Raw genomic sequence first — 26646 nt, 5'->3', positions numbered from 1 at the left:
TTATGTGATGAAATTATACTAGGCTTTAATCAGTCAAACAGGGTATATACTTCTGTTTACAATAACGGTTCCATGAGGCCGATAGCTTATCATTTTATGCAAAAAGTATCGATGAAGCTCTTATATAGCAGTACTGAGGAAGCTTTAAGCTTCAAATTGATGTACCGTAAGTGGTATTTTGAAGAAGTTTTGTGTCTTGAAAAGACACGAGAATTTTTATAGATCTGAATCGAGTGGTTTGCTTAAGGTATGTTCTTCTTTAAAACTACTTTTTCTATTTCAAAACGTTTCGCATTTCGAGCTTGTAACCAGACACAAGAATTCATCTCTACGATTGATTTCCCAAACGTTCGAATGATTCACCGCGTAACGGTATAATCACGATTCAATCGGGATAATGCAAATTTCACGATTCTCGTTTTGCTCTTTCCTTCTGTTGGTTCATCAACGCGGGGGTGGAATTCCGGTTTACGCCGGAATCGAAATCTCGCGGAACGCTATTTCCTGCTTCGACGCATGAAAAATTTCCACGCGTCACGATTTCGAAATGTCAACGTGACAAATAACGTTCGGCGTGATAATGCAGTTGCGTGACATCACCTTGCTACTCCACGGGGATGTTGTTTTGCAACCCTCTGCGTTAACGCGGGACAATCAATTGCAGTCAAAAAATTGTCCATTTTATCCTTTACAAACTGCCTCCTACCATTCTACATTTCTCTCCCTTAAAAAAAAAAAAATAATAAAATGCTACTGTAGCTTTCGTAATTTGTTTCGCTTTTAATCCTCGTTAATTTATTATGTCGCGTAACATGATCTCTCATTTTCATTACATTTATTATCCAATCATTTAAACGCGTAGAATAATTTACATTCATTAAAGCATCTACGTTCGAGAACACTCTGAGGCCTTTATTATGAAAATGTATGTACATGATTAGCAGTTTTAACACGGTATTAGATGTTAATATAGTATTAAATTTCTGGAAAGGTATTAATGTTTAAGGGAAACACGCAGAATGTACTACTTACATGATTGCGCTTTTAGACTAAGAGTTATGAGGCTTTGATTGAAATTGATTATGCAATTATCACGTAAAATGAAGTAGGATAAATCCTACTAGAATTATTAATTAAATTCATACGAATTACTCTAAGCGATTACAGGCTTATTAATGTTAGTAGTGAGACGTACATATAACAAATTAATTTAGGTATTGATCTCTCAATATGGTGTTTCAAATTTAGTTTCACGCCTCTACCAATTATTACATTGTATAAGACTATGAAACTTTTATGAAATACCAAGTATGAAGGTCCTAGTATGATGTATCGATTATGAACTCTCACGTGTGGTGTATCATGTATGAAGCTTCAAGTATGATGCATCCAGCTTCAGCTTCCAAGTATAATATAATAAGTGTGAACTTTCAAATACAGGGCATCAAGTATGAAGCATCAAGTACAACATATCACAAATGAGCAATAAATAGCATCAAGTATGAATCAACAAGTATGAAACAACAAGAATGAGACATCAAGTATGAATTAACAAGTACGAGACAACACGTATGAAACAACAAGTGTGAGACAATAAGTATGAAACAAGTATGAGACAACAAGTATGAAACAACAAGTGTGAGACAACAAGTATGAAACAAGTATGAATCAGTAAGTATGACGCATCAAGTATGAACCGACAAATATGAGGTATCGAATATGAGGCATCACGAACAAAGTATAAATATGATACGTCAAGTATGAGGCATCATGAATAAAGTATCAAGTATGATATGTCAAGAATGAGGCATCACGAACAAATTATCAAGTATGATACGATAAGTATGAGGCATCAAATATAACACATCAGGCTCCAAGAAATATGAGGCACGAAACATGAGGCACCCGATACGAGGCATCAGAAACAAAACACAATTAATCACTAATGACTCATTTCTCGACTATATTATCTTCCTATACTAAACACGTGAAGAGTATATTTTTGCAAATGTCTAAGAAGCCAAATTTCCAATTTTTAATAAAAATTGTATATTGTTAAAGTATTAAATAACGATCACCGTACTTAAATAAATACTGAAAGAAACCACAAGACATTGCAAGGTAAAAGTCAACCGTGGAAAGAACCGACAGTACAAGGATTCCAGCAGAAAACGCAACAACGAACCACGAAGGTAAGATCCGCAAAAAGCAGGTGGTACGAATGTTGATCGAACGGCATCCCGTCACGTCCGACGTCGTCTGCATCGTCGGGAATCATCCAAATCGCTACAGCGAAGTGGAAAGAAATCGGCACGAAAGGAGCCAGGGAAAATCTTGCACGTTCGCGAGACCGCACGGACTGGTTTCAGGTCGGCGGAAGAAAAACTAGGCGCGAGAAGAAGGGACGGAAGGATACCACCCACCTCGACCACCACCGTAGCAGTACGTGTACTCGTTATAGTCCATGGACGGCCTCTTGAGTAATCCTCCGCTGGGCACCAGGTCCAACAACGCCGTGGGATCGCACATCGAGACGCGAAATCGTGATCCCCGTTCGTCATCGGCCACCCGGCATCGCCGAAAATCCTCGTCGCCGCTTCTCCTATTATTTTCGTTCGCCCGACAGAGATTTTTCCGGCCGGGTCTTCGCCCGTTTTTCGTCGGACTTCAAAGGGACACGCGCACACAGCCGAGAGACCCCGTCGAAATTAAAGTTGGCCGCGCGAAAAAGTTGCGAACGGAGTTGGCAACGGCACGAGCAAAAAAACAAAATGGTTCGGTCCGCGATCGAATTGATTTAATCGGCCGTGTTCAGAGCTGGCGAAAGTTCCTTCGACGTGCGCAAATTTGCATGGATCGGCCGCGCGAATTTGCACCTAAACAGCGACACTTTTTTCCGGCGAAAAACTAACGGCAACTTCTTTCCGGATGAACGGATCGAATCGCTTTTTCCCAACGCCCTCCGGCAACACCACGATCACGGCCGAGTAATATCCTTGGAAAACGTTGTGATGCACTGATGCACTTTTTTCCACGATTTTAAGGCAGGACGTTGATTAGCCTGAAACTTCGCACTGCGAGAGGGTTGAATACACTGCTGATCGATAGGGAGCACGGAATGTCCATGAAACTTCACTAGGATTTTTATTCCTTCACTTTCGTTCGTGTATACAAGATCGATTGTCCTTGTTAAAGATACAATTTTGAAGCTCGTTTGCTGAGAATTGAATTTTCGTGAATTGCACTCGATATGAGGCAGTTTAAGTTGAAAGCGTTGTACCTCAACGTTAGATGCACTAATGAATTTTCACTCTCTCACTTTAGGAAAGAGTTACACTGTTGATTCCACTTTTAAATTAAAAGCTCTCTCATAAAATTCTAGTAATAATCAAATGAAGTAAATTCCCGACGATTTATACAGGAACTGAGGTAGTTTGAGCAGAAAGTGCTGTCCCTCAACGTTAGGTGCACTAATGAATTACTTAAGGATATATGGTTCACTATATCACTGTTGATGCCACGTTTGAGTTAAAAGCTCCCTCACAAGATTGTAGGAATGATCAAATACAATAGATTCCTGGCGATTTACACAGGAACTGAGGTAGTTTGAACAGAAAGCGCTGTCCCTCAAAGATGCATGGACTAATAAATTATTTTCGCGGATATCGACTTCATCAATGAGTTCGAGCCTTGCAGCTTTAATCTGTATCGAAAGCTCCTAATAAACTTGTAGGAATGATTGAATACAATAGATGCTGCGTGATTTACACTGCCAGTGTTACAGTTTGAGTGGAAAGCATTGTTCCTCAATGTTACATGCACCAATCAATTATTTTCCTTTGTACCATCGACTTCATCGATTAGATTCAATATTGAAGCTTCAATGTAAGTCGAAAGCTTCCTCATAAACTGACAGGAATGTTTATAGAAATTCGATTCTTGATAAACTACACTGCTAATGATGCAACTTGAACATCAAGCGCTGTCCCTCAAAATTAACAGACATTTATAAATTATGTTTCCGTATGTCATTGACTTTATCGATGAATTTGAGGTTGATGCTTCAGTGTTAGCCGAAAGCTCCGTAATAAGGTTTCAGGAATGATTAAATACAGTTGATTCTTGACGAGCTACACTTTTAATGTTGCAGTTTGAGCCTCAAGCGCTGTCCCTCAACATTAATAGATCAATTTTCATGTACGTCGCCGACTTTATCAAAGATGACAACTGATGACTTGGTATGAATTGAAAGGTTTCACAAGTTTGATTATAATTGATTTTGGACGAATTACATCAGCTTTCGAATCAAAAGCTCACATGGGTGAAATTGGAAAACACTGTCAAAAATATATATAAATCGACGTTAAATTATTTCGACTAACCAGTCGATTATCACTCTCGAACACACTTTGATGCCTCAATCGAAAGCTTCCCAGATAAATTACACTACTACAGTTCGACTCAAAAGCGTTGTCCAGCAACACTGAGTTCCAACACAGTGATCGATTACTACTCCCAAACGCAATTAACTATCAAATCCCAAACGGGTAATATTACCGGTGCTCCAAAAGTCAACTGCAACCATCTGTCGATAAATCACACCGCTACAGTTCGATTCAAAAGCGTTGTCCAGCAACGTCGATTTCGTCGAAACAACACAACCTTCAAATTCTCACTCGCACTTCAATATTTCCCCGAAAGTCGAATACAATCAAATTCGACTAATTGCACCGCTACAGTCCGACTCAAAATCGTTGTCCAGCAACGTTGAGTCCAAAACAACACGTTGATCAACCACTCCGAAATTAATCGACGATAAAAAACGATCACTCCAAAGTGAAACGCGATCGACTCCCGATAAATTGCACCGTGGTATTCGGTAAACAGCACGCGTCGATTGTTGGTTGACGAGGATCGATCGACCCTCGAATCTCGATAAGTTCTCGCGGAATCGAAAGCAAGGTCGCACGAGGGAGACACGGAGCAACCAACGTATCGGACGACCCGCACGCTTGCGCGGTCACTGACAGACTGAGGAACACCGAGGATACAGGGCCAGCCGATGACTCCCGACACTGTGGCGGATGGAGCCGAGGGCGGGAGTAGGGGTAAACGAGCGCCAGGGATATCTCTAGGGGAAGGGGTGCCCTGCGTATATATGGGGGGGTGTAGCGAAAGGGTAGGGTGAGGAAAAAGGGGGGAGACAACAGCCGGTCGACGATCAGGGCGACCACTGCTTCACTGATGCTGCAGTGGATTCCCTCGTACGAGCTGCTCCTTTCTTTACCTTTTTCCCATCTTTTCATTTCGCCATTCACTTCCTACCTCACACCCCCCTCTGCTTAACCCTGAACGATTTTGACGATCAAGGAGTATACGGGTGTCTCGACTTTGATACACCAGAGAGATCGACTGTTTTTTTAAGAATAAATTTTTGTCGGCTTCTGGACAAACGCCTACGCGAAAGGGGACGATAAATTGAGCTGACGGTGTTTAATTCGTTCAGTGCCGTGTGAAATTCGAGAGGATAAGAATAGACTGGGGTGGCATGTGGATTTTGAGTATGCTGCTTTTTTGTGATGTGCTTTTTGGGCATCGGTGGTTATCTTGTTCGAAACAGGGGTTATTTTTAAACTCGTTTGACATTTGTATTCGTTGGAAGCTGGAACAATGAGAATGTGACATGTTTAAAAATTTACTTTTGTTCTTCTTTTGGATTTTGAAAGTGTTAAAATTTGAAACATGAAGAGATTTACATTTATATTTTTTAATGTGAATATTTTTAAACTCTTTGTCTTTCAAATTTTCGATTAAACAATTTACAAGCATTTACATATTTAGCTTTATAAATTTTTGAATTAGACAATGTCACTTTTTTTAAGTTTTTGAATTCCAAAATTTTATTATTTAAAAATATTTAAATTCTCAGATCAGAAAATTGTATTATTGTTAAATATTTAAATTTTGTAGTAAAAAAATTGTATCATAAATTTCGAAAATTGGTGCCTCACAAATTTGAAGCAATCGTGTAGCATTGGATTATTCTTGGTGCAATTCCGTAGTCAAATATTGTGTGAACGAAACAAAACTTGCTCTCCGGTCTGTTTTCTTTTGATAAAAAGGGAAAACAGACGTTCTTCGCTACCGTCAATACTTTCTCCGTCGGTCGTTTACGCACGAGCATTCGTGTTAGCCCATTCAAGTCTCGTTACGCTAACCATTGACTCGTTAACTCGCCTCTCGGCCATTAATTCGCGATGCATTACGAAGGCATTAGGTCGAGTGCGAATCCCGTGAATGGCGCGAAGCTGCTGGAAGTAATTCGAATCGCTCGGAGGAAAAACACAGCCGACTTCTCGATAGACGACCCGGTTACTTGATAAAACTTCGCCTCGCCAATAAGAAAAAGTCCATCATGTTGAAGAATAGGCAAACGACGTTCGATAATTCTCTCTTTCTCTTCGAGCTTATCGTCGACTCGTTTGTCCTCGATAACATTATCTTTTCCATGAAACTTCCACGATTAAAATTTTGATGAAAACGAAACTGTTGCCGAGTTCGTTCAAACGATTACATAACGAAACACCGTTTTACTCTCCTGCGTTTAAAGTCTTCTTCATAAAACATTGATAGAACCATTTTTCACGGTGTTTGACACCTTCAAACCCAAGCGAGTAATATTACACATTTTAAAGGGGCGATTATACGAACAGCTGATGAACGGTTTGAACGTGTAAAAAGTGTTATTTTTTGATTTTTGCGATATTTGTTTCGATGAATTAGGTGTAAATATACAGTATAGAGGTACAGTATGATATTTTTTATAATAATTCGTTAGTTTTGTGTTCATAAACGTTAATTGTACAATGTATGCAAGTATGCTTCTCTTGTTCAACCACCTGTCGACTTCTCGGTGCTCTCAGGTCGATCTAAACCGATATTTCGACTAAATTATTCACCACAAGGAAAGGAATAAATAAATAAAAATGTTTCGCGTAATTCTGGTAAATGGGTCAGGTTGATAAGAAGGTCGTTAAGGTCAATGAATTGTGAGTATAATTTATGCAATCCAACCTTCGTTAAATCTGTATTCGATTATACGGGTCAGAATAAATTGCACGATAATGAGACTTTTAACAAATTGCAAATTAAAAATGTTGATAACAATCCTTGAAACGATTGCGATATGAGGAAATTCAGAAATTTTAGGAATTTCGAAATTAAATATTCTGTTACAGCAAAATTATGTCAAATCACAAATTTTTCATATTTGAATTTAGTGACTTGTTAATTTATTATATTTTAATAACTAATTTGATAACTTTTTGCATTTCAAATATTAACTTATTATTATTAATAAATGTTCGCAATAATTTTATTCTCAAAGTTATTTAAGTTCTATTTCCTTTGCAAGGAAAAATTTGTAAAAATTATTTAAAAAATTGATACAACGTCGAGGATTATTTTTCAATATTTTCTCACCGTGTAAAAACACACACGCACATTTACAGGTTGCTCGTCTGATTCATGGTTGGTTTCGGCTAGCAGGGTATTTTCCAAATACCACTCCGGTTTCAAAAATCCCTCCAGCCGCATATAAATCAAAATATATACAAAGACGTGTTTGAGATGCGGATTAAAACGAATACTGTGCGCATGTATGTGTGCGTGTCCGTTCGTATTTATTTACAAAATTCGCGAGATCTTTCGTTGCCGATATCGAAAAAACGTGAAACAATTTCGTATCCGCCGCAAACCGGAGGGTTTGTGGGGAAATGTCCAATTTTCCAGGGAACAGAGCCGTTGGTCGATTTTCATTCGTGTGACCTAATTCGTTTTCCAAATGGTTTCCTGACTCACAATTGTATCAAAAATCCACAGGTGACGTTCCTCACACACGAAGGTACTTTAAGAAAATTTTACACATTCTCAACAAAATTATTTACTATTATCAGAAATTTTTTAATGAGGTATTCTCTCACGCGATATCGCGTGATGGTTTGTTAATTTTGAGAAAGTGTGGAAAATGTAGGAAAGCAACGATCTGAAATTTTTTGAGATACAATATATAGCAATATAACGCGAGGTGATATAATGAAAGCGTCGATTTCTACTGCTTTTCTGAGATTAATTGGAATTAATTTTTTTGTAACTTTATTATTCATTTTAATTTAGATTTTTGAAATTTTTTAAAATTTTGCAAAATGTATGAAATTTTTAATTTGAACATTTCTTTTGTGAACTTGAAAATGAGTAAATTTTCAGATTCGAAAGTTTGTGAATTTTTACATAATTAAAATTATAAATTTTGTAAGTTTGTGGATTTCTGTGTTCTAAAATTTGTGAATCTATAAATCTGTATTTTCAAACTTGTAGACGTCTAAATTCATTAGTTTGTGATGCATTTTAATTTAAAAATTTATTACTTTATGTGTGGCACATAGAGATATAATTTATGGCAACATAATGCGTGGCGATATAATGAGAGCACCGATTTCTACTATTTTTTTGAGGTTAATTGGAATTACTTTCTTTGTAACTTTATTATTCATTTTAATTTAGGTTTTTGAAATTTTTTAAAATTTTGCAAACTGTATGAAATTTTAAATATGAACATTTCTTTTGTAGGCTTGAAAATTAGTATATTTACAGATTTGAAAGTTTGTCAATTTTTCTATAATTAAGGTTGTAAATTTTGTAAATTTATAGGTTTCTATGTTAGAAAATTTATGAATTTATAAATCTGCATTTCCAAACTTGTAGATGTTCAAATTCGTTAGTTCGATATATTGTGATATAATTTGTAATCAAATATTTATCAAAGTATGAAAATTCCAATAATTCATTAGCGTTAATTACTAAAGTAATTTACTGATATTTACAGTTTAGTTTGAATAAACGTTCATCGTCCATGAATCTAGCACCTTAACATTCACCGCGTGACCCCACGCGATACCGCGTGGCCCGTTTCTCCCATCGCAGCAAGTTCTCCAGGCTCATAACTCCATCACCGGCGAACACTCCTCAGGATTTATTACCGGCGCGATGAAAGTGATCGAGGTCTGCAAGATCTTCAACCCCATCGTCTCCCGGCGGGTCTGCCACGTCCGTTATCCGGCACTTTGAAAGAAGGCCTTTGGAAACGATCCATTATTACGCGTTCTTCTCGCCTGGCTCGCACATTACGCTCACGGAACGCGTGTTTATCCAAGCCCGTGGCAACGTTCCGTGGAGCGTTCTATCGAGAAGACTCTGTTTGAAGCCGATGGAACAAAACGAGGAAGAACTCGGATGCCTCACTCCGTAATTTACGGGCCAATCATTCTCGTATGCAGATGTCGGGCCCCGAGGGTTGCCCCACGTGCACCCCTTTTTTCCCGAACGGCATCAACGGACCTCCCGCGCGGCTCGACCGTGCTTCACAGTTTTATTGGCTTAACTCACTATTTTACAGCCGATAGTGGATTAAAGAGATTAAGCGCGATGGTCGTCCGCTGCCGAGCTTCCTATAGAGACATAAACTCGACGAGATAGAGGATTACCCTTCTTTCCAATTTCCTTTTTTTCTTGCGAGCCTTCTTTGTGGAATCAGACCGTTCTCGTGTATCGAACCGAGGCGTGTCCACGCGAGGGCTAATAAAGCCGCGATTTATGCCCCTGCACGTGGATGTAAATGGCGGCTATCGTTTCGGAAAGGTATCTGTCGCAGTGAGTTTTTGGGTGGGGCCTGATTTTAGGCTGTAATGATATCTGGAGGATATCGCGGGGCGGATAATGCGAACTCGAAATTAAACTCTTGGACTATGGTGCTGTTTGAATGTTTGCGATTGTTATTATTGATTATAGATGTTATTGATATTTAGTGACACAGACTTTGATAATGTTGATAATGAGAAAGAGAAATTTAGTAGCTGGAACCTGTGTAAGACCAGAATTATTCAAATTCACCACTCAAAAATTTAAGATTGAATACTTCAAAATATACATGAAAACCCAAAAAACCTTCAACTTGATAAAATCAACGTGTTACAAGTTTTTAAATCTCAAAAACATTCGAAAATATTTCAAGGTTTCATTAAACATAGAAATTCTACAACTCTATGCTACTTCGAATATAAAAATACGATGACTCCATCATCGAATAATTTCAGCCCCAGCATTTTCCTCAAATTTCAACATGGCAAATTCGTCGTGGAACATTAACGCTGACTTACGCCGGCGACGAATAGCAAAACTCAAGCAGCACGTTCCCGTCATGTTTCATAACAGTTAGTATAGTTGAACGCGTGTTCCCCTCGTAAGAAGCTCAACAACGAAGGTGAATTCCATGAATCTCGCAACTTGCTCTTCGTACAATAAAAAAATGACGAATAGAAGAAAATAGCTGGTGTAAATTACACGATAACGTTCAAGATTAATCGCGCAAGTTTGGACACTTAGAACGTGCCTTCTTTGAGTGCATTCCACTCTAACGACTTGCTAATAATGAGTATGCTGTAATAACGGACGAGACTGGAACGTTTCCTTTGTCGGGGGTGATAAAGGTAATCGATTACGTTATTGGGGTACGCGAAGGATATGAAATCGAACATCTGGTTGCCGAGGACTCGTTTAAAGAATTACCGTGTCCATTGGATCATTCACTCTTCGAATACGTTACTTGCCAAGTCACGACGAACCTGTTCGATTCACTCGAAAATGGACGCCGGGTGACGAGCAGAAAATTTAGGCTACATTAATAGCTGAGTGGTAAAATAGAGGTGTGACTTACACCCCAAATTTTTAGATACTCGAACTCACGAATCTATAAAGCTTCGAATGTTTAAATAGAAAAGTTATGTACTTTAGAATTTTCATCTTATTTGATTTTTAATAACGTTAGTTTCTAAATTTTTTCACTTTTCAAATCACGTTATATTTTATACCTGTGCGTTACTTGGTTTCACCGCGTGTAACTATGCGTTGCTTGACCTCACCGTGTGTACCTTTGCATTACATGGCCTCATAGCGTGTAACTTTATGTTATTTTCCCTCACAACAAATGTGCAACTGCATATTACTTGGCCTCATAGGGTGTAACTACGCATTACTTGGTCTTACAGTGCGCAACTATGCATTACGTGGCCTCACAGTGTGTACATTTGCATCAAATGCCCTCACAACATATAAGTTTATGTGATATTGCTTCGCAACAGATGTAGAACTATACGTTAGTTGGCTTCGTAGTATGTAACTAGGCATTACTTGGCCTCACGGCATGCAACTATGCATTACGTGATCTCAAAGCGTGTACGTTTGTACCAAATGGCCTCACAACATGTAAATTTATGTGATTTTGCGTCACAGCAGATGTACAATTATACGTTACTTGGCCTCACAGTATGCAAAATTTGTATTACGTGACCTCATAACGTGTAACTTTGTTATTTGCTCTCACAACAGATCTACAGCTGTATATAACTTGGCCTCATGGCGTGTAACTATGCGTTACTTGGCCTCACGGTGTATAACTTTCAATTTTTTGGCCTCAAGATAGATCTAATTAAACTTTAAATAATTTCGATGTATACGTAAATTTGTTGAGTACTGATTTATACATTGAAATTATAGTGTTCTTACTGAACTATTTAAATAATTATAGTAATAGAAATAATAATAATTATTATTAATTGACACTATCGGTAACTATGGAATTTGGTCTACATCAGTCAGAGATATTCTAATTGTGTCAACGGCAGAGTTATTGCTAATTAACGCTTTGGGTGAGAAATAGGAACAGAGGGAATAAAAAAAACATCATTTAATAATGAATTCTCATTCACAATTCTCATTTCATTTCGTTCGTTATACATTATTCAGTCATGCGTTTGTTTCGTTTTAAATCATTTCCTCGGTCATAATAAATTTCAAACGTTAAACCAGATTTCCTATATTCTATATACAAATCAAGTTGAACTTACTTTTATGCTGTGCTAATCAATAACATTTTCAGTATTAATAACGATTTGCACAAATTGCATATTGAGTATTACATTTCACAATGTTTATTCTTTTTTTAATTTTATTTGCTTACGCATTCGGACATTCAATTAACTCTTTTATTCTTTGGCATTTATTGAACATTTTATTAACAAATTAAGGCTTTTTCATTTTTTGCGGTTTGTCACATATTTCGCTGTTAAATTATAGTATATTCATTTTTTGGTATTTGTTGAATTGTAGTTCATTTATTTTTCAATGTTTCTTTAATTCATTGAATTTTGTTTCAGTTGTTAAATTATTGCAAATTATTTTGTGTCAATTATTAGTAAACAAAATTAGTACACTCATCATACTAAATACGTCAATAGTTTTTTCTCTGTGTGTCTTACAAGTTGGAATATGAAAAAGTAGCACTCATATTGCCTTCAGTCGCCAACTTTCTGGACGCGAGTAAAATTTTATTACTATCCTCCCTCGCACAATAACTTTCACATTTTATATTCCATCCTATCTAAACTTCTTTCATATCGTAATTAACTTTAATTAAAACAATCGTTTTATTTCATTCACTCCACAAAACGTTCACGTTAAATTAAACATAAACTCTAAACAAATCTAACCGTCATAGAGTTTCACGTGAAAGTATCATTGTATACTTTGCCCCAGTAAAAAGACAGTATTTTCTCTTCAGACCATACGAGACAAAATATCAAGGTTTTATCGGAAATAAAAAAAAATAACCTTTTCTAAGATTCTCACAATAAGTCTCGAGGAAATAGTTGCACCAGGTAGATCCGATGCAACTGTTCAAAAAACCGGGTTAGCTTTACGAGAGCGCTCGCCATCTGGTCGACGTGCAATCTGACTTTGTTCCTTTTTTTTCACGTAATCCCAGCCGTTTCCCAATCTGGGATGAGGAACTCGTTCCCTTTAGCCCTTTCTTCCAAAGCACCTACGAGCGGAGCGGGGTTAGGCTCCATTCAGACCGGCGTATCATGGCGAAAATCGAATTCAAGTTTCTCGAATCGTCCTTGGAATTCTCCTTTATGCTTCCATGTCATTCTACGACTATTTTCTGATCTTAATCCGCGAGATATGAACCCGTTTTACCGACTCCCCCTTCACTGTAAAGCTTCATCCATAACTTGTTAAAAAATTGTAAACCGCACCGGAGAAAGGGAAAAAGATTACCATAAACTTAGTATTGCTATTCTTTTCACTTATATTTTTTTTACACTAACAATAGAATGTTAGAAAATAATAGCAATCGATGTTAATTTTATGATAATTATACTGTTATTAGTGTCAAATCAATATTATTTCTGATTTACGACTTTTAGATACTTTATACATTTAATACATTTAAAACACTTCAATTTTCCCGCGAGACTTGGAGTACAATTATGTGTTACTGCGCAACATTACTACGCATGTTTACCACGCACGATTACTGCGCATGATTACTGCGCACGATTACTGCGCAACATAGCCTATTCTTTCACAGAAGTCTCGATTAATAAAAATGTTTAAATGACAAAGTAATTTTATAAATAATTAATGATGCTAAAAGGTAGGAGATACTTCGAATATCAGATGTATAAAATAAATTTGCGAAAAATTACGTGGACACGGCAGAACGTGGTGCGTTATATTCACGAGCGACATAAGGATCTTGACTTCCGTGATACACTTCCTCTTCATGCGACAAACTTGAAGATCTTATCGTTCGAATACGCCCGTATCTCACATTGTTTTCCCTCGGGTTGCGACGTTCGTCGTCCCTTATTTCAAGGCATACAGCAGACCAGTTCCGGCCTATCCCTTTTGCCTTCGAGAGGTTTATGGGCTGCGAGGACGGGGGAGGGTTGTATCCTCGAGAGGCAGGAAATCGTGCTAAGGTTTCTTGCTAGCGAGTCCAGTTCTTGGTGAAAAGGCATGTTAAGTCGAGGAAAATCTGATCGCGCTTCGTTCAATTATTTGTGGAATTTTTGTTGGAGAACTGGAAATATTAACCTGAAGTAAATTCGGTTTAACTTCGCTTAAACGAATTTAGTTCAGAATGAAGGAAGATCAATTTATATTAAAAAATTAAGTTGAGTGAAGCTAATTACTAAGCTCTATGACATAAAAAGGTTCAAAATAAATTTCAACGATATAAATATCTGCATAAATGTCACATAATTAAGATTAATGAACATTCAAAAATTGAATTAAGTCACTATTAAGTTACTATTAAGCTCAAATTGACATCCAAAAGTGTTGAAAACAAATTTGGAACAGGTTATAAATATTTATATAAATATACGAAAGAAGAAATTCAGATACGACCAGAATAAATAAATAATAAATATTAATTTATACAAAATGCAGACATATTTATGAGGCATCTAGATCTAAATGGTAAATAAAAAGCGATAGGTGTTTTCTGGCCACCAAGGAAGAGGACCGTGCTTCAGAATTCTTCATGGACCACCAGATACGAGAGATTAAATGACCGGTAACTAAAAACTGGCGGGACCAGTACCCACCGACGTCTTTGATCGCGAAGATGATGCTTTCTGGATAGTTTCAACCCTTTTTCTCACGGAAGTTAATGTCGTGAAATATAAGAACATTTAATTATGGTATCGCCGTGACGCTTTAGTAGGTATATCGTGAACCACGGACAACTTTGAAGTTTCAAGATTACTTAACCGGTTATCGTATCATATCTTTTCAGGAATTCAGAAACTATGCGATCTTTGAGGTTCTCTTAGTTTACATTCTTGCAGTTCGCAATATTATAAAACTTTCAGTGGCAACAAGTTCATTTTTGTTGAAGAGAACCTTGCTTGAGCGATGCTTTGTTAAACCCTCTAGCTTATATTCGCAAAATTTGGCGTTTTATTCCCACGTGTATATCTGTCTAATCTGTTTTATGACCGAAGGGTTCATGACACATCACTTGACATCACTTTATAGATTTTCATATTACATAACCTCACATGACTTTACATAACCGCAGGAATGGCCTCAAACTTATTATTCCAATTTCGTGTTGACCTCATATTGCACGAGCACGCGTCTCACGGCCTCACGCTGTATAATGTTACGACCTCACACATTGTTACGTTCCTTACATATTTTCACATAATGTTACGGCTTCACACTGTGTAATGTTACAGCCTCACTCTACAGTTTTACGCACTAAAGTCTCACATTGTAGAGTTTTGTTCATTATGGCCTCATACCATATAGTTTTATAGATTATATGGTTACATTACGCTACTTAATATTTTATAGTATTATATCAATGTAGTCTTTTGTTGTACGAGTTCATGTCACATAGCCTCATATATCTTTAGGTTAACTGACCTCACATTGTATAACTGTGCATTACATCACATGCATAACTATGTCTTACTTGGCCTCACATGATATCACGTTGATTTTTATTTAATTTTAAATTATTTAAATGATTCATGAACAGTGAAATATTCAAGATATTATGACAATTATTAAACAATTTTTAAATATTTCGAAATGCTCAAAAACGTAATTATGATTAAGTCGTAATGCTTTCATTGAAGTGTTTAAGTAATTGCATTAATGAGAATAATAATAATCTTGTATTTTTAACGGCCTCGCATATAAGCAAAAAGCTTATATAACCATAAAGTTATATTACATAAAAGATTTTTTCGTTCTATATTGTCGTAAAAAATATTTATAAGGCATGCCCGATGTCTGGAAATCGAAACGACCACATGGCCGGTCTGGACCATATCGCGGCAGTTCCCGCTTCTTTCCGAAGGCGTTCAAAGGTGTCCACTTTAAAAGACCTCCCAGATAATCCTACACGATTATCTAAGCCCCTTTATTTATCCCGGTAATCCGCATCAAACCTCGAAGCTGATCAAGCAATACCTTCCAGCCGGCGAAGCTCGGAGCGCCGAGAAATACGATTGCTCGATACGGAACGTATCGATTCGGCTATATAGGAGGGGTGGGCCGATGATCCACGTGGACGTCCGTAAAGGTAAGGGACGGGGGCGCGGGAGGGCATTAGCATAATTCAGGCTGAGCCGCACTCGAGATTCCTTCGGCGAGTGAGGCCGGATTGTCAGATGGCCCGGTTTGGCCTACGAAGAAGCCGGCTTGCACACAGGGATCTCCCGTTGGGCCGGAGTTCCTCTCGCGTCCAGATTAGCATCGGCGTTCGTAAACGCCGGGGAAATAAGCGACTCGGACGCCCCTCCCGCGCATTGTCGACCGTCGAAAATTTATTCCAATCCTTTGTTCTCGAACGCCCGTTAGTTATCATTAGTACGCGGCGCGCCTCGAGCACTTGTCAGCCAGCCCGGAATACCTGGGAACGCGCTGGGGATGCGGCACGCTCGTAAACAAGCGTACGATTTTCTGCTTGAAGTATTTATTAGCGGATCCTCCGCGCGGATTCTTGCGTATCTTCTACTTAATACCGCGTTCCTCACAAAGAACAACCACGAGATCGATAAGCCTTGTCTTCGATGGATCGAGATTCTGGTTCATATATTTGAGTTCTTTGGGTTCATCTTTTAGGTCATATGTGTATCAGTTTCATTTTTTGGATGATATATGTATATGAGTCGTTTGGGTTCATCGTTCGAGTCATATGTGTGCTGGAACTGTATGGATTCATCTTTTGTGTCACATATGTATCTGCATTGTTTGGGTTCATTTTTCGGATCATATGTATGCAAGAGTTGTTTGAGTTCCTTCGTTTAAATCATATGTGTGCTGAAGTTGTATGGATTCATCTTGTGAGTTATATGTGTATCTGCACTGTTTGAGTTCATTTTTCGTATCATATATGTATATGAGTCGTTTGGGTTCATCGTTCGAATTATATGTGTGCTGGGGTTGTATGGATTCATCTTTTGAGTGATATGTATATCTGCATTGTTTAGGTTCATTTTTCGGATCATATGTGTACAAGAGTCGTCTGAGTTCCTTCGCTCTAATCATATGTGTGCTAGAGTTGTACGGATTCATCGTTCAGGTCATATGTGTATCCGTATTGCTTGTGTTCATTTTTAGGATCGTATAAGTATATGAATCCTCTAGGTTCATCGTTCGATTCACATGTGGACCTGAAAGTCTGACTCACCTCAAACGCAACTGAGCTTAACTAGACATCCAATTATCTCAAAATATAAAATAACATCATACAAGACACCTTCCTAGAAATCATTAAGAAAATAAAATGGCTTCCGATCCATCCGTCCCCCAATTTGCACCACAAATGTACCGAAATATTCCAATTTCCGAAAAGAACCGTACAATTTTTCAGCCGACAGGAGTCACGGCGCATCAGACGTCAAAGAATTTCGTGAGGAGGGGGGTCGACGTCTGTTCGCCAGCTTCCGTTTCACTGGAAGCGTGTCGGACGTCCGTGATTTCGGGTGCGACACTGCAAACAGAAGGTTTGGCCGTTTCTGGCCTATTTCATGCGCGAACACGCACGGAAACGTAGAACGTGCAGGAAGCTGGAGCAACCGGGGGCTACCGTATCACGCATCGCCATCCGTTTTCTCCAAAATTTCGCACGTGAGTCACGTGTCTTTTCTGGTATTATATCTGCCGCGTTCGCGATCTTTCTCTGCAGAAAATGTCCGACCTTTCTTTCTCGCGACAGTAATCTTTGTAACCTCTCGCTAAACGACATTTATGCGCTAGGTTTGTCATCTGCTGGTTATTTATAGCATCAGTACCCGAAGAAACTGTAACGAACGGGATACTTCGCTACGGAGGGTTTGAGAAATAAATTTTATCTAGCTTTTTTATGTACAAAAAGAGATAATGAAGTAATGATCTTCCATTTTTGTACACCGTTATTATATATAAAAGACAGAAGCTTATATTTAGTCCATTTATTAAGAAAAAATTCTATAATCATATAAGCTCCAGTTATTTTCCACCATTAAATAACAATAACAATAATTTTGAGACACCCTATACATAAAGAATTTCTATTGCGATCTGTTTTCGTATTTCGGAGAGATACACAGTATAAATTGCCCCGTAATCATTTCTGACGATAGCATTTATGAACTTTGTCAAATCCCCGGTTATTAGCGAAGTAGTTTAACAGGTAAGTCCACGAGAGAAATTTTGAGACCGATATAAGCCGCGTTCGAATTCCAAGTTTTCGCGCAACCAGATATTTATGCGAATACGTAAGATCTTTGATTAAAGTTCGGCAAGAGTAACCCCCGTTTCCATTAAAACTGTTCTATACGCATTGGGAATACGTTTCCGACTGAATGGAGAGGCTTTTCCATTACGAAAACTTTGCTGTGTTTCGGCACCGCGTTAAATGGCTTACTATTCAAACAGGCAATTAAATTTCAAATTACGATACTCGTACATAAATGCCTCTCATTTTCTCGCGGATTACCACGCTATTAGAATCACTTACCGCTTAAGCACACGTATTAACACGTTCGTGTTCATTGTCGGAAATACCCACAAGAACTATCAAATAATGCCATCAAACCGCTCAGGAAAAAGTATATGAAAATACATAAAAATCATATGGAATTACATGATACGAAGCTGAACCGATATGGAGAGTTTAAAGGAAGACATTTTGTTTCTTCCACCGATCGCTGCTGCCTCCTAGCGGTCGAATTTACGAGCGTGATCGCTGCACCTGTTCCGAACGCGTGAATCGCAGTCCGCGGTGGCAAAACGGCGATCACCGCTAATTAACCATTCCAATTAATTATTCAGCCGAGTACTCTCAATCGAAGAAAACCGAAAGACGTCCACGTGGCCGTCGATCGAAGGCGTTCGCAGAAGCGAAGGCAGCGAAACAAGTTTCCATTGATTGTCCGCCTTAAATGGCCCGTAAACTAGCCGGTGGAACAATGCCAAACTATCCGGCGGCCGATCTCTCGGCGATTGTTCTTGCCACGATTCCAGAGTTGTTGAAGAGATTCGCAGTACGGGCATACGGTCGATCGAGCGTCGCGAAAGAACCCGACGGTGTGGTGTAACATTAATGTGCTCGTTGACATTGTGTTTACCCTGGCGTGTACACAAGGGCCGAAGCGACAAAAGCGAGAGCCAAGACGCGTTAAAGAGAGAGGGAGAGAGAGGCGGCGACAAAGAGAACATTTTCGAAAGGGAAGTCGCGTACAGGTCCAGCAGGATCGACCTCTCCCGAACAAGGGGTCTCTCCCTGCTCTCTCTCTCTGTGTCCATAGATGATGAATGTCGGGACCTTTCAAGTCCCTCTGGCGACTGTCCACGTTCTCCCTTCGCGTTACTGTTCGCTGCTGATTATCTAATACGACCGGGTCAAAGCGGACCCGGCGCAATTCGATTGATCGTTGCCGATCGTGCACCGTGTATGCACAGCGGAGCTGCAAAGTTGCCACTAGGAAGAAACGCAAATATGATTAGCTGGGGGTCAAGATGCTCGCGTATGCTAATCGAGTTATACGAGGGTCTATATCAGAGCTCAATAGAGATTTCAAACAATTTACAGAATATTAATATTTGAATCCCAGCGAAAATCTGACGGGAAATAGTATCCAGAAAATTACAGAGCACTTGGATAAATATTATTGCTAGAGAAAATAATGTTTTATGAAGATCTGAAGTCTTTCCGCGAGGCTTAGAGTATAATTATGCGTTACTGCGCACGATTACTGCGCATGATTACTGTGCAACATAGCCTATTCTTTCACAGAAGTCTTGAATAATAAGAATGTTTAAATAACAAAGTAATTTTATAAACAATTAACGATGCAAAAAGGTGGAAGATACTTAGAATATCAGATGTATAAAATAAATTTGCGAAAAATTACTTGAACATGGTAGAACGTGGTGCGTTATATTCACGAATGACATAAGGATCTTAACTTCCAAATAGTATTCAGAAAATTACGGAGGACTTGAATAAATATTATTCCTAGAAAAAATAATGTTTTATGAAGATCTGAAATTTTAGAATGATTCTAAAGGAGGTTCATAACCTCAAAAAATTTTTAAGAACAGGGTGTACGACTCTAAAGAATATCTGAACTATTCTGAAGTAGAATTAAATTCCTAAGTTCTAAGAAATATTGTAGACAATTCAACCCTTCCCTAAGTAACAGTAAGGGATGTATATTGCATCATTAAAGTTTTTGTATCTACGTTTGATATGTCCTGGCCACAACTAGAGAAGTATCGTTAACCGCGAGTGTATAACCATAACACACGCTTTATGGTTGTCGCGCACGAGTGGCGTTTCCACGACAAAGCTACATTTGGAAACTGGTTCCCGTCGTTTCCAGGTCCCGATCGACCCGGGACGACATACGGTGCCCGGGGTGCGTCGAATGGCAAGGACGAAGAAAAAACCCGGCATACACGCACGAGCAGGCAACCCTTTTCGAAAAGGGTTCCGACCGCGTTCGACAGAGAGGGAAAAGAACCGACCTGGATCGCCTTTTCCGGTGGGAGCTTCCCGCACTCGAAATTGCTAGGCTGCCACTCAAATTGGCCCGGCAACGAACAATCGGGCTTATTACCGGGCATTTGTCAGCGGCGTGCGGGTCTCGTGTTACCTCTTTCTCCTATTTTAGGGGTTGGGGACATCCTAGCTACCTAACTCGCGAACAACGACCTCCCCTTTCGTACGAGCTACCCCATGTTTAGGGGTTGTATCGCGTTTAATTTAAGAACTAGACACATTGTTGCGATTTTACATGGGCGGAGTACCACCTGTCGAAATTACCACGGACAACCGGAAACGGAAACGGTTGGTTAAACTGGAGCTGAAGATGTGAATGCATTGCGATGAATATTTAAGCGAGTTTAATCGGTGAACGTCGCAAGCTCATAGAAACTAGCTATATGTTTTTGTGTAAGAGGCAGGACATTTACCGGCATCATGGTAAACAAATTTTTGATCCAACAGAAGTTGGATAAGTTGTTCCACGAAACGCATGGGACGTCAGCTTGGAAATGCTTTTACCGAGGACACGGTTTTCCACTAATAAAGAAAAAAACCCTTTCTAATTATCGGCCAACCTATCAGCTTTATTTAAATCCATTTAGACCACGAAGAGGAGGTGAAAAGCGACGGACAGATAGGTCGGAACAAAAGAGGAGTGGATGTGTTTAAAAACTTTCAGATTCCTGCAGACGCTCCAGTTCCAAGAAGGCTCTCCATACTAATATCCATTTATGTGCTGTCGACAATTTAATAGTGTAAGCGCCATTTTGTGGAACTTTTATATTACTGAATCATGTTAGGAATTAGCCAACTTGATAGAATACATTTTATGAATAATTGCAATTGTTTTCTCTTTGACCCTGATAATTAGCTATTTCATTGTATTTGATTATATTAATAACGAGGCATGTATCACCAATTTTATTATACTTTAAGCTTTAATTGACATATTGTACCATTTTGTAACAACTTTAAATCGTGTGATTAGTATTATCTGGGGTATCTTTCATTTATAGTAATCATGTATTTGATTCATTGCTTTTGAGGCCGATGATCCGCCATTTTGTATTAAGGATATCAATGGTGAATTTACATGATTATTTTTGTTATATTGTAATCGTCAAAATGACATATCATAACTGTAATTTTATGGCACGTTTATGTCAACAAATCGTGTTCAAGTTGATACGTCACAAAGTTAGTCATTGTTCTTTATACGTGGTTACCAGCCATTTTGTATGGCAAATATAAACAAATCCTCTACGTGGTCATTTTCAGGAAGGTTTAAGCTATAAACTGATGTAGAATAATTGCCATTTCATAATAATTTTATGTTATCAAACCGTGTTATTAACCAATCTATTATGAAATCTCCTGCTTACAATGTATAATTGATCCACTGGCTCTTGAGGCCGATAGCTATCCATGTTGTACTACGAATATTAGCAAAACGATTACGTAGACTTTCTTATGAAACTTTAATCTTTAAAATGGTATATCAGAAGCTTCGTATTTCGACATTATTTTCAAACAAATTTCAATTTTACGGTTCTGGACTAATTTGTAAAGAGCTCTTTCAAAGCACGTCTTAACCTATGATTAATACCAAAGTTGACGGAACATTTCTCTCAACAGAAGGAGCCTAATGATATGTTTGTTTTTAACCGTATTGAATCTTTGCTGTGAAGGGGTCAGAGTGGGTTGCGATCATCGGCAAAACGCATTAGTGGTGCATGTTCTTTTTTCTCTTCCTTCGTCATACGGTTCCATTAATCATTCACAGGCTCCAGCTGAGATCGAAGCCGCGTGACAAGTTTTGAAGCAATTAGACACCCTTCGGGATTCCAAGCCGAACAGTCATCCCTCCCCCTTTTTTCATCGGAAATGCTCTTCAGCTCGTCTTGATGGGCGATATGCTCGAGAGAAATCATCGTACACTTTCCAAACATGTCACTCTTGAATTTAAGATGTAACGAACCAATCAACCTCTTTAAAATTATCGAATCCACCTCTCGGATAAGAATTAAGGATAAGAAGAGCTCGACGTCCGCTAGCGTGAGTGAGATTATAAATTAAGGCCCGCCCCAGAGCCCCAAAAGCGGGCGATTGTCGAGCAATAACGTCGTTAAATCATAAAAGTAACTGAAAATAGCATAGAATAAAATTCTAGACTTCCAGAAACTTTCCGACGTTAGCGTACATACGAGAGCCATCTCAAGTAGTTATTGCCACAATTTAATATCTTTTATAGCGCGGCATCATTGTTACGATTTCGTTTTATTGCCACTTTAAGCGGCCGATACAATTCACCTTTGGTATCGAAAGAAAAACGCTTTTCATTTCGTCATCTAGCGAAGGGAAAAAGTGCTTACTCCGACTGCGACACAGGAACGGTTGAATAAGGCGTATAGGGTTTTTCTCATTTTGTCTCCGAGCAAACGTTCGCCACCTAAACGTATTACGATCTCCACGTTCCCGTACCGGGAACCTTTCGCGGTCCGAAAGAAGAACAAGAAGAAAGAGGACGGCGTGGTCAATAAGAGACCTCGTGCGTGCTGATACGAGCATATTTCGTCCTCGAGAGGGTAAAGTCTGCGGTGAAATAAGGATCCAATAACGGCCCAAGTGGACTCGCACTTTTGCGTCCGGTTAACTATCGAATACACCACAAAGGAACAGTTTTATTTTTATTTAGACGTTATTGAAATATTGAACTCTAAATTATCTGCAAGAGAATTTTAAATATTTTTCAAATTTTACTGTCAAATTGGTGCAAGCAGGTATTGTGTACCGGGAACATTAATGAGGCATTTATGTAGCCTTTTTATTAGGTTTTAAGCTTTGCTTTGATAAACAACTAGTGATAGTCTGTGATACTTTTATGTTATGAAATCATGTTTGAATTTGTGCTTTGAAATTTACTATTTGATTTGCAAGAATGTTACTGTCGGGCATAATTGACGATCCGCCATTTTGTGTTAAAAATATCGATGAGTCCTTTATGTGAAAGTCTTTGTCAGGCTTTCAGCTTTAATTTGATATATTGCAACTGTCATTTTAGGATACTTTTATGTCATGAAATCGTGTTTGAATCTATGTGCTTTGAAATTTACTATTTGATTTGGAAGAATGTTTCTGACTGTTATAATTGACGATCCGCCATTTTGTATTAAAAATATCGATGGGTCATTTATGTGATACTCTTTATCAGACTTCAAGCTTTAATTTGATATATTACAAGTGTCATTTTAGGATATTTTTATGTCATGAAATGATAATTGACTTCAGTCATCCCAATAAACTACACCTTATTGTTTACAGTAATGGCTCCATGAGGCCGATGCCTACTTACCTTCTACTAAGAATACGGATGAGGCATTGATATCACAATTTTTGTGAGGCTATAAGCTTCAAATTGACATATCACAAGTGTCATTTTAGCATACTTTTATGTCATGAAATCGTGTTTGAATTTGTGCTTTGAAATTTACCATTTGATCTGCAAGAACGTTACTATCTGGTATAATTGACGATCCGCTATTTTTTATTAAAACTATCGATGGGTCATTTATGTGATACACTTTATCAAACTTCAAGCTTTAATTTGATATATCACAAGTATCATTTTAACATACTTTTGTTATGAAATCGTCCTACACTTTATACATTTCAGAACTGATTCAATTCACTCTAACTAAAAATCAGGTCTCAAAACAGTACTAATTAATTACTTTCAATGCATCATTTACTCTATTCACAAAAAAATAGTAGGAGGTCCCAATTCTCAGCACTTGTCCTCAACCTTGCACCGGGTTGTCCAAAACTGACGATGAATTCGAGGGGACCGTGAGCCGTGCGTGTTTGAATAAGCGTCCCTCTAATTCTTTCGAGCACCACGACGACGCCGAAAGTCGTCGGTATGACAAACACGTTTGCGTGATGCTTGCGTGGAAGTAGCATCCGGTTCGACCGTAACAGATGTCCTCAGAAACCGAAAGTCCGATTAGTCTCGCTGAACACGCCGATTAGCCATGTAACAGACATCTTTTCGTCTTTGGTATGTAGGGTCCTCGAAAATCTATGGCTCAAAACTTGCTAGACTTAGATTCTAACAGATGAGGTAGTAAATCTGGATCATAAGTCCTCTCGGTTTAACATCTCATACAAACATTTCAATATTCAATTATGTACGAGTGATATCAAAATTCTGGGACGGTCAATGACTTTTCAGCGTCCTTCTGTAGAGTTGATCATCACGAGGTGTCGAATGAGAGATAATTCGTAGTTTGTGCAATACAAGTCGTAGGTATTTGCAATTTCTATTTTGGCAGACTGAGGGATATTTGAATTATATCAGTTTGGGAGATCTCCAAACCGAGACGAAAGGTTAACCTTATTTTCCAGCAACTAACCGGGTGGTCAGTCGACCAATCAACTCTCGCCTGCAAATGGACCCTTGAGGCACCCGAAATGAGGATCAGCTCCTATCGGTCGCTAACGACTCAATTTCCCTAGTTCGGGTTGTTTGTTTTTCCAATTTCCCGTGACGCAGGTAAACAGTCCCCCCGATGAGCAACAGAGGCTAATTGTGTCCGTGGAAAAATTAGGACTACCAGCGAGCCGTACTTCAAACATTCTGACCCGTAAAAAGGTTCCTTTTTCCTTTCTGAAGGGAAAAAAAGTATTCACTCAGCAGGAGACGCCGTGCGTCTGGCATCCAGGAGGTCTACCTCGAATCCGAGCGTCCATTGTCCTGCTCTTGGACTCCCCGTCAGGACTGTTTAGGCTTTAAATGCAAATCCTTCGCGAGGACAATGCTTGGTAAGATTGGCGTGAACTGGTCGCTTTGGGTGGTTCGCAATGTGCGCAACAGACATCCTAGAGTCTTCCTTCCGGTCAATGTTGCTTTTACCCTCACGTTTTTGTACGAATTTCAAACTTTCTTTTTTATAATTCTTTTGTTGTTTAAGATAATTATGGATGGGAAGATATTTATATTCCATGCGAAAATGCATGGAATGGATAAATATTTATCGCGATGGATAAATACTTTATTACAGAAGAGTTTTTTTATTTTCAAGGTATATGTTGATAAAACAAATTCAATTTTGTGAATGTTATTATTTATGTTTGGTGAAAATTGAACGATGTAAATTAATGTTACTTGCAATGTAATTGTAATAGTAATTATTTAATTTTACTTGTAATGTTAATCATTTAAAGTCACTTGTGACATCAATTATTTAATATTACTATTAATATTAAATTCAATGATAATATTTATTATAAAGTAATAATAAATTTAATAGTGAATAAAAATAATTTTTAAAAATAAGCAAATTATAAAATAATAAATTATTCTCCAATACATTACAAGATTCCTTATAACAGTTTTAAAAAATCAACATTTAATAATTTTTTCTCGCACATGTTACAACTTTTATTAATTTAATTTAGTAAAAATTTAAAGAAATGTATGCAGAGACTTTATTGACCGCCACACGTTGCAGAGAGCGGTGAAAATTTGTGCAGGTAAAAAGTAGCACGATTTGTTATCGATGAACGGGAGAGATTCTCCAGAAGCATCGGTAAAAGCTTTCTGGAACGGTTTTCCTTTATTCGGACAGGAACGTGCCGAGTGTTACCGGATTTCATCTGGCGGTATCGTCGATCCATCTGTTCCGAGATCTGTCTCCGATTGTTCTTCGTCACGTAGCAGTCTCTCCCGTTCCGCTCCGCGTTTTCCTCGCGCTGCTGAGCGGCACGTGGTGCACACGTTCCGATACACCGACAATTTGACCAACCTTCGACGAAATGAGGATTGCACGCAACGTTAAGATCACGCAGGCTTGTCACGTTGCGAGGTTTTAATTTCAACTTTGTTCGATGCACAGTTGAATGCAATGTACGGTGGGAGATACGTACGGTGGAGCATTTGGAGATGCACTGGAGGCAGTATAGATATTCCGCAGATTTTTTTTTTGGGATTAAATGAAGTTGAAGTTGAATTTATTATTTGAAACTTGATTCTTAAACTTGCAAATCCTCAGATTGTATATTTACGTATTTGTTTAATTACCAGGCATTTGGAATTTGTACATTTTCAAATTTCAAGCTTTGTCCATTTTTTAGTTGTCAAGTTTTTGTGGTCTCAAATTTAGGATTTTAGAGAATCTTGAAATTTCGAATTCCTA

At 38.4% G+C, this 26646-nt stretch overlaps 1 protein-coding gene across 8 annotated transcripts in view; it reads right to left on the bottom strand.

Annotated features, from left to right (window-relative positions):
• Ten-m (teneurin transmembrane protein Ten-m) overlaps positions 1 to 26646 on the bottom strand; it is a 748404-nt gene that overhangs the window by 55164 nt on the left and 666594 nt on the right. For 2 of the 8 annotated variants that reach the window (XM_076533046.1, XM_076533050.1), the window contains exon 1: positions 2424 to 5076. The exons of 4 other annotated variants lie outside the window; for them this stretch is intronic. In XM_076533046.1, the coding sequence (XP_076389161.1) occupies positions 2424 to 2529 (106 nt within the window). In that variant the 5' untranslated portion in view covers positions 2530 to 5076. Of the gene's footprint in view, positions 1 to 2423; positions 5077 to 26646 lie in introns of those variants that run through there. 2 more of the 8 variants (XM_076533048.1, XM_076533051.1) reach the window with 1 other exon arrangement.

This window comes from Megachile rotundata, chromosome 6 (genome assembly GCF_050947335.1).
Source record: "Megachile rotundata isolate GNS110a chromosome 6, iyMegRotu1, whole genome shotgun sequence".
NCBI lineage: Eukaryota > Metazoa > Arthropoda > Insecta > Hymenoptera > Megachilidae > Megachile > Megachile rotundata.
This window is presented reverse-complemented; position numbering and strand designations above follow the sequence as displayed.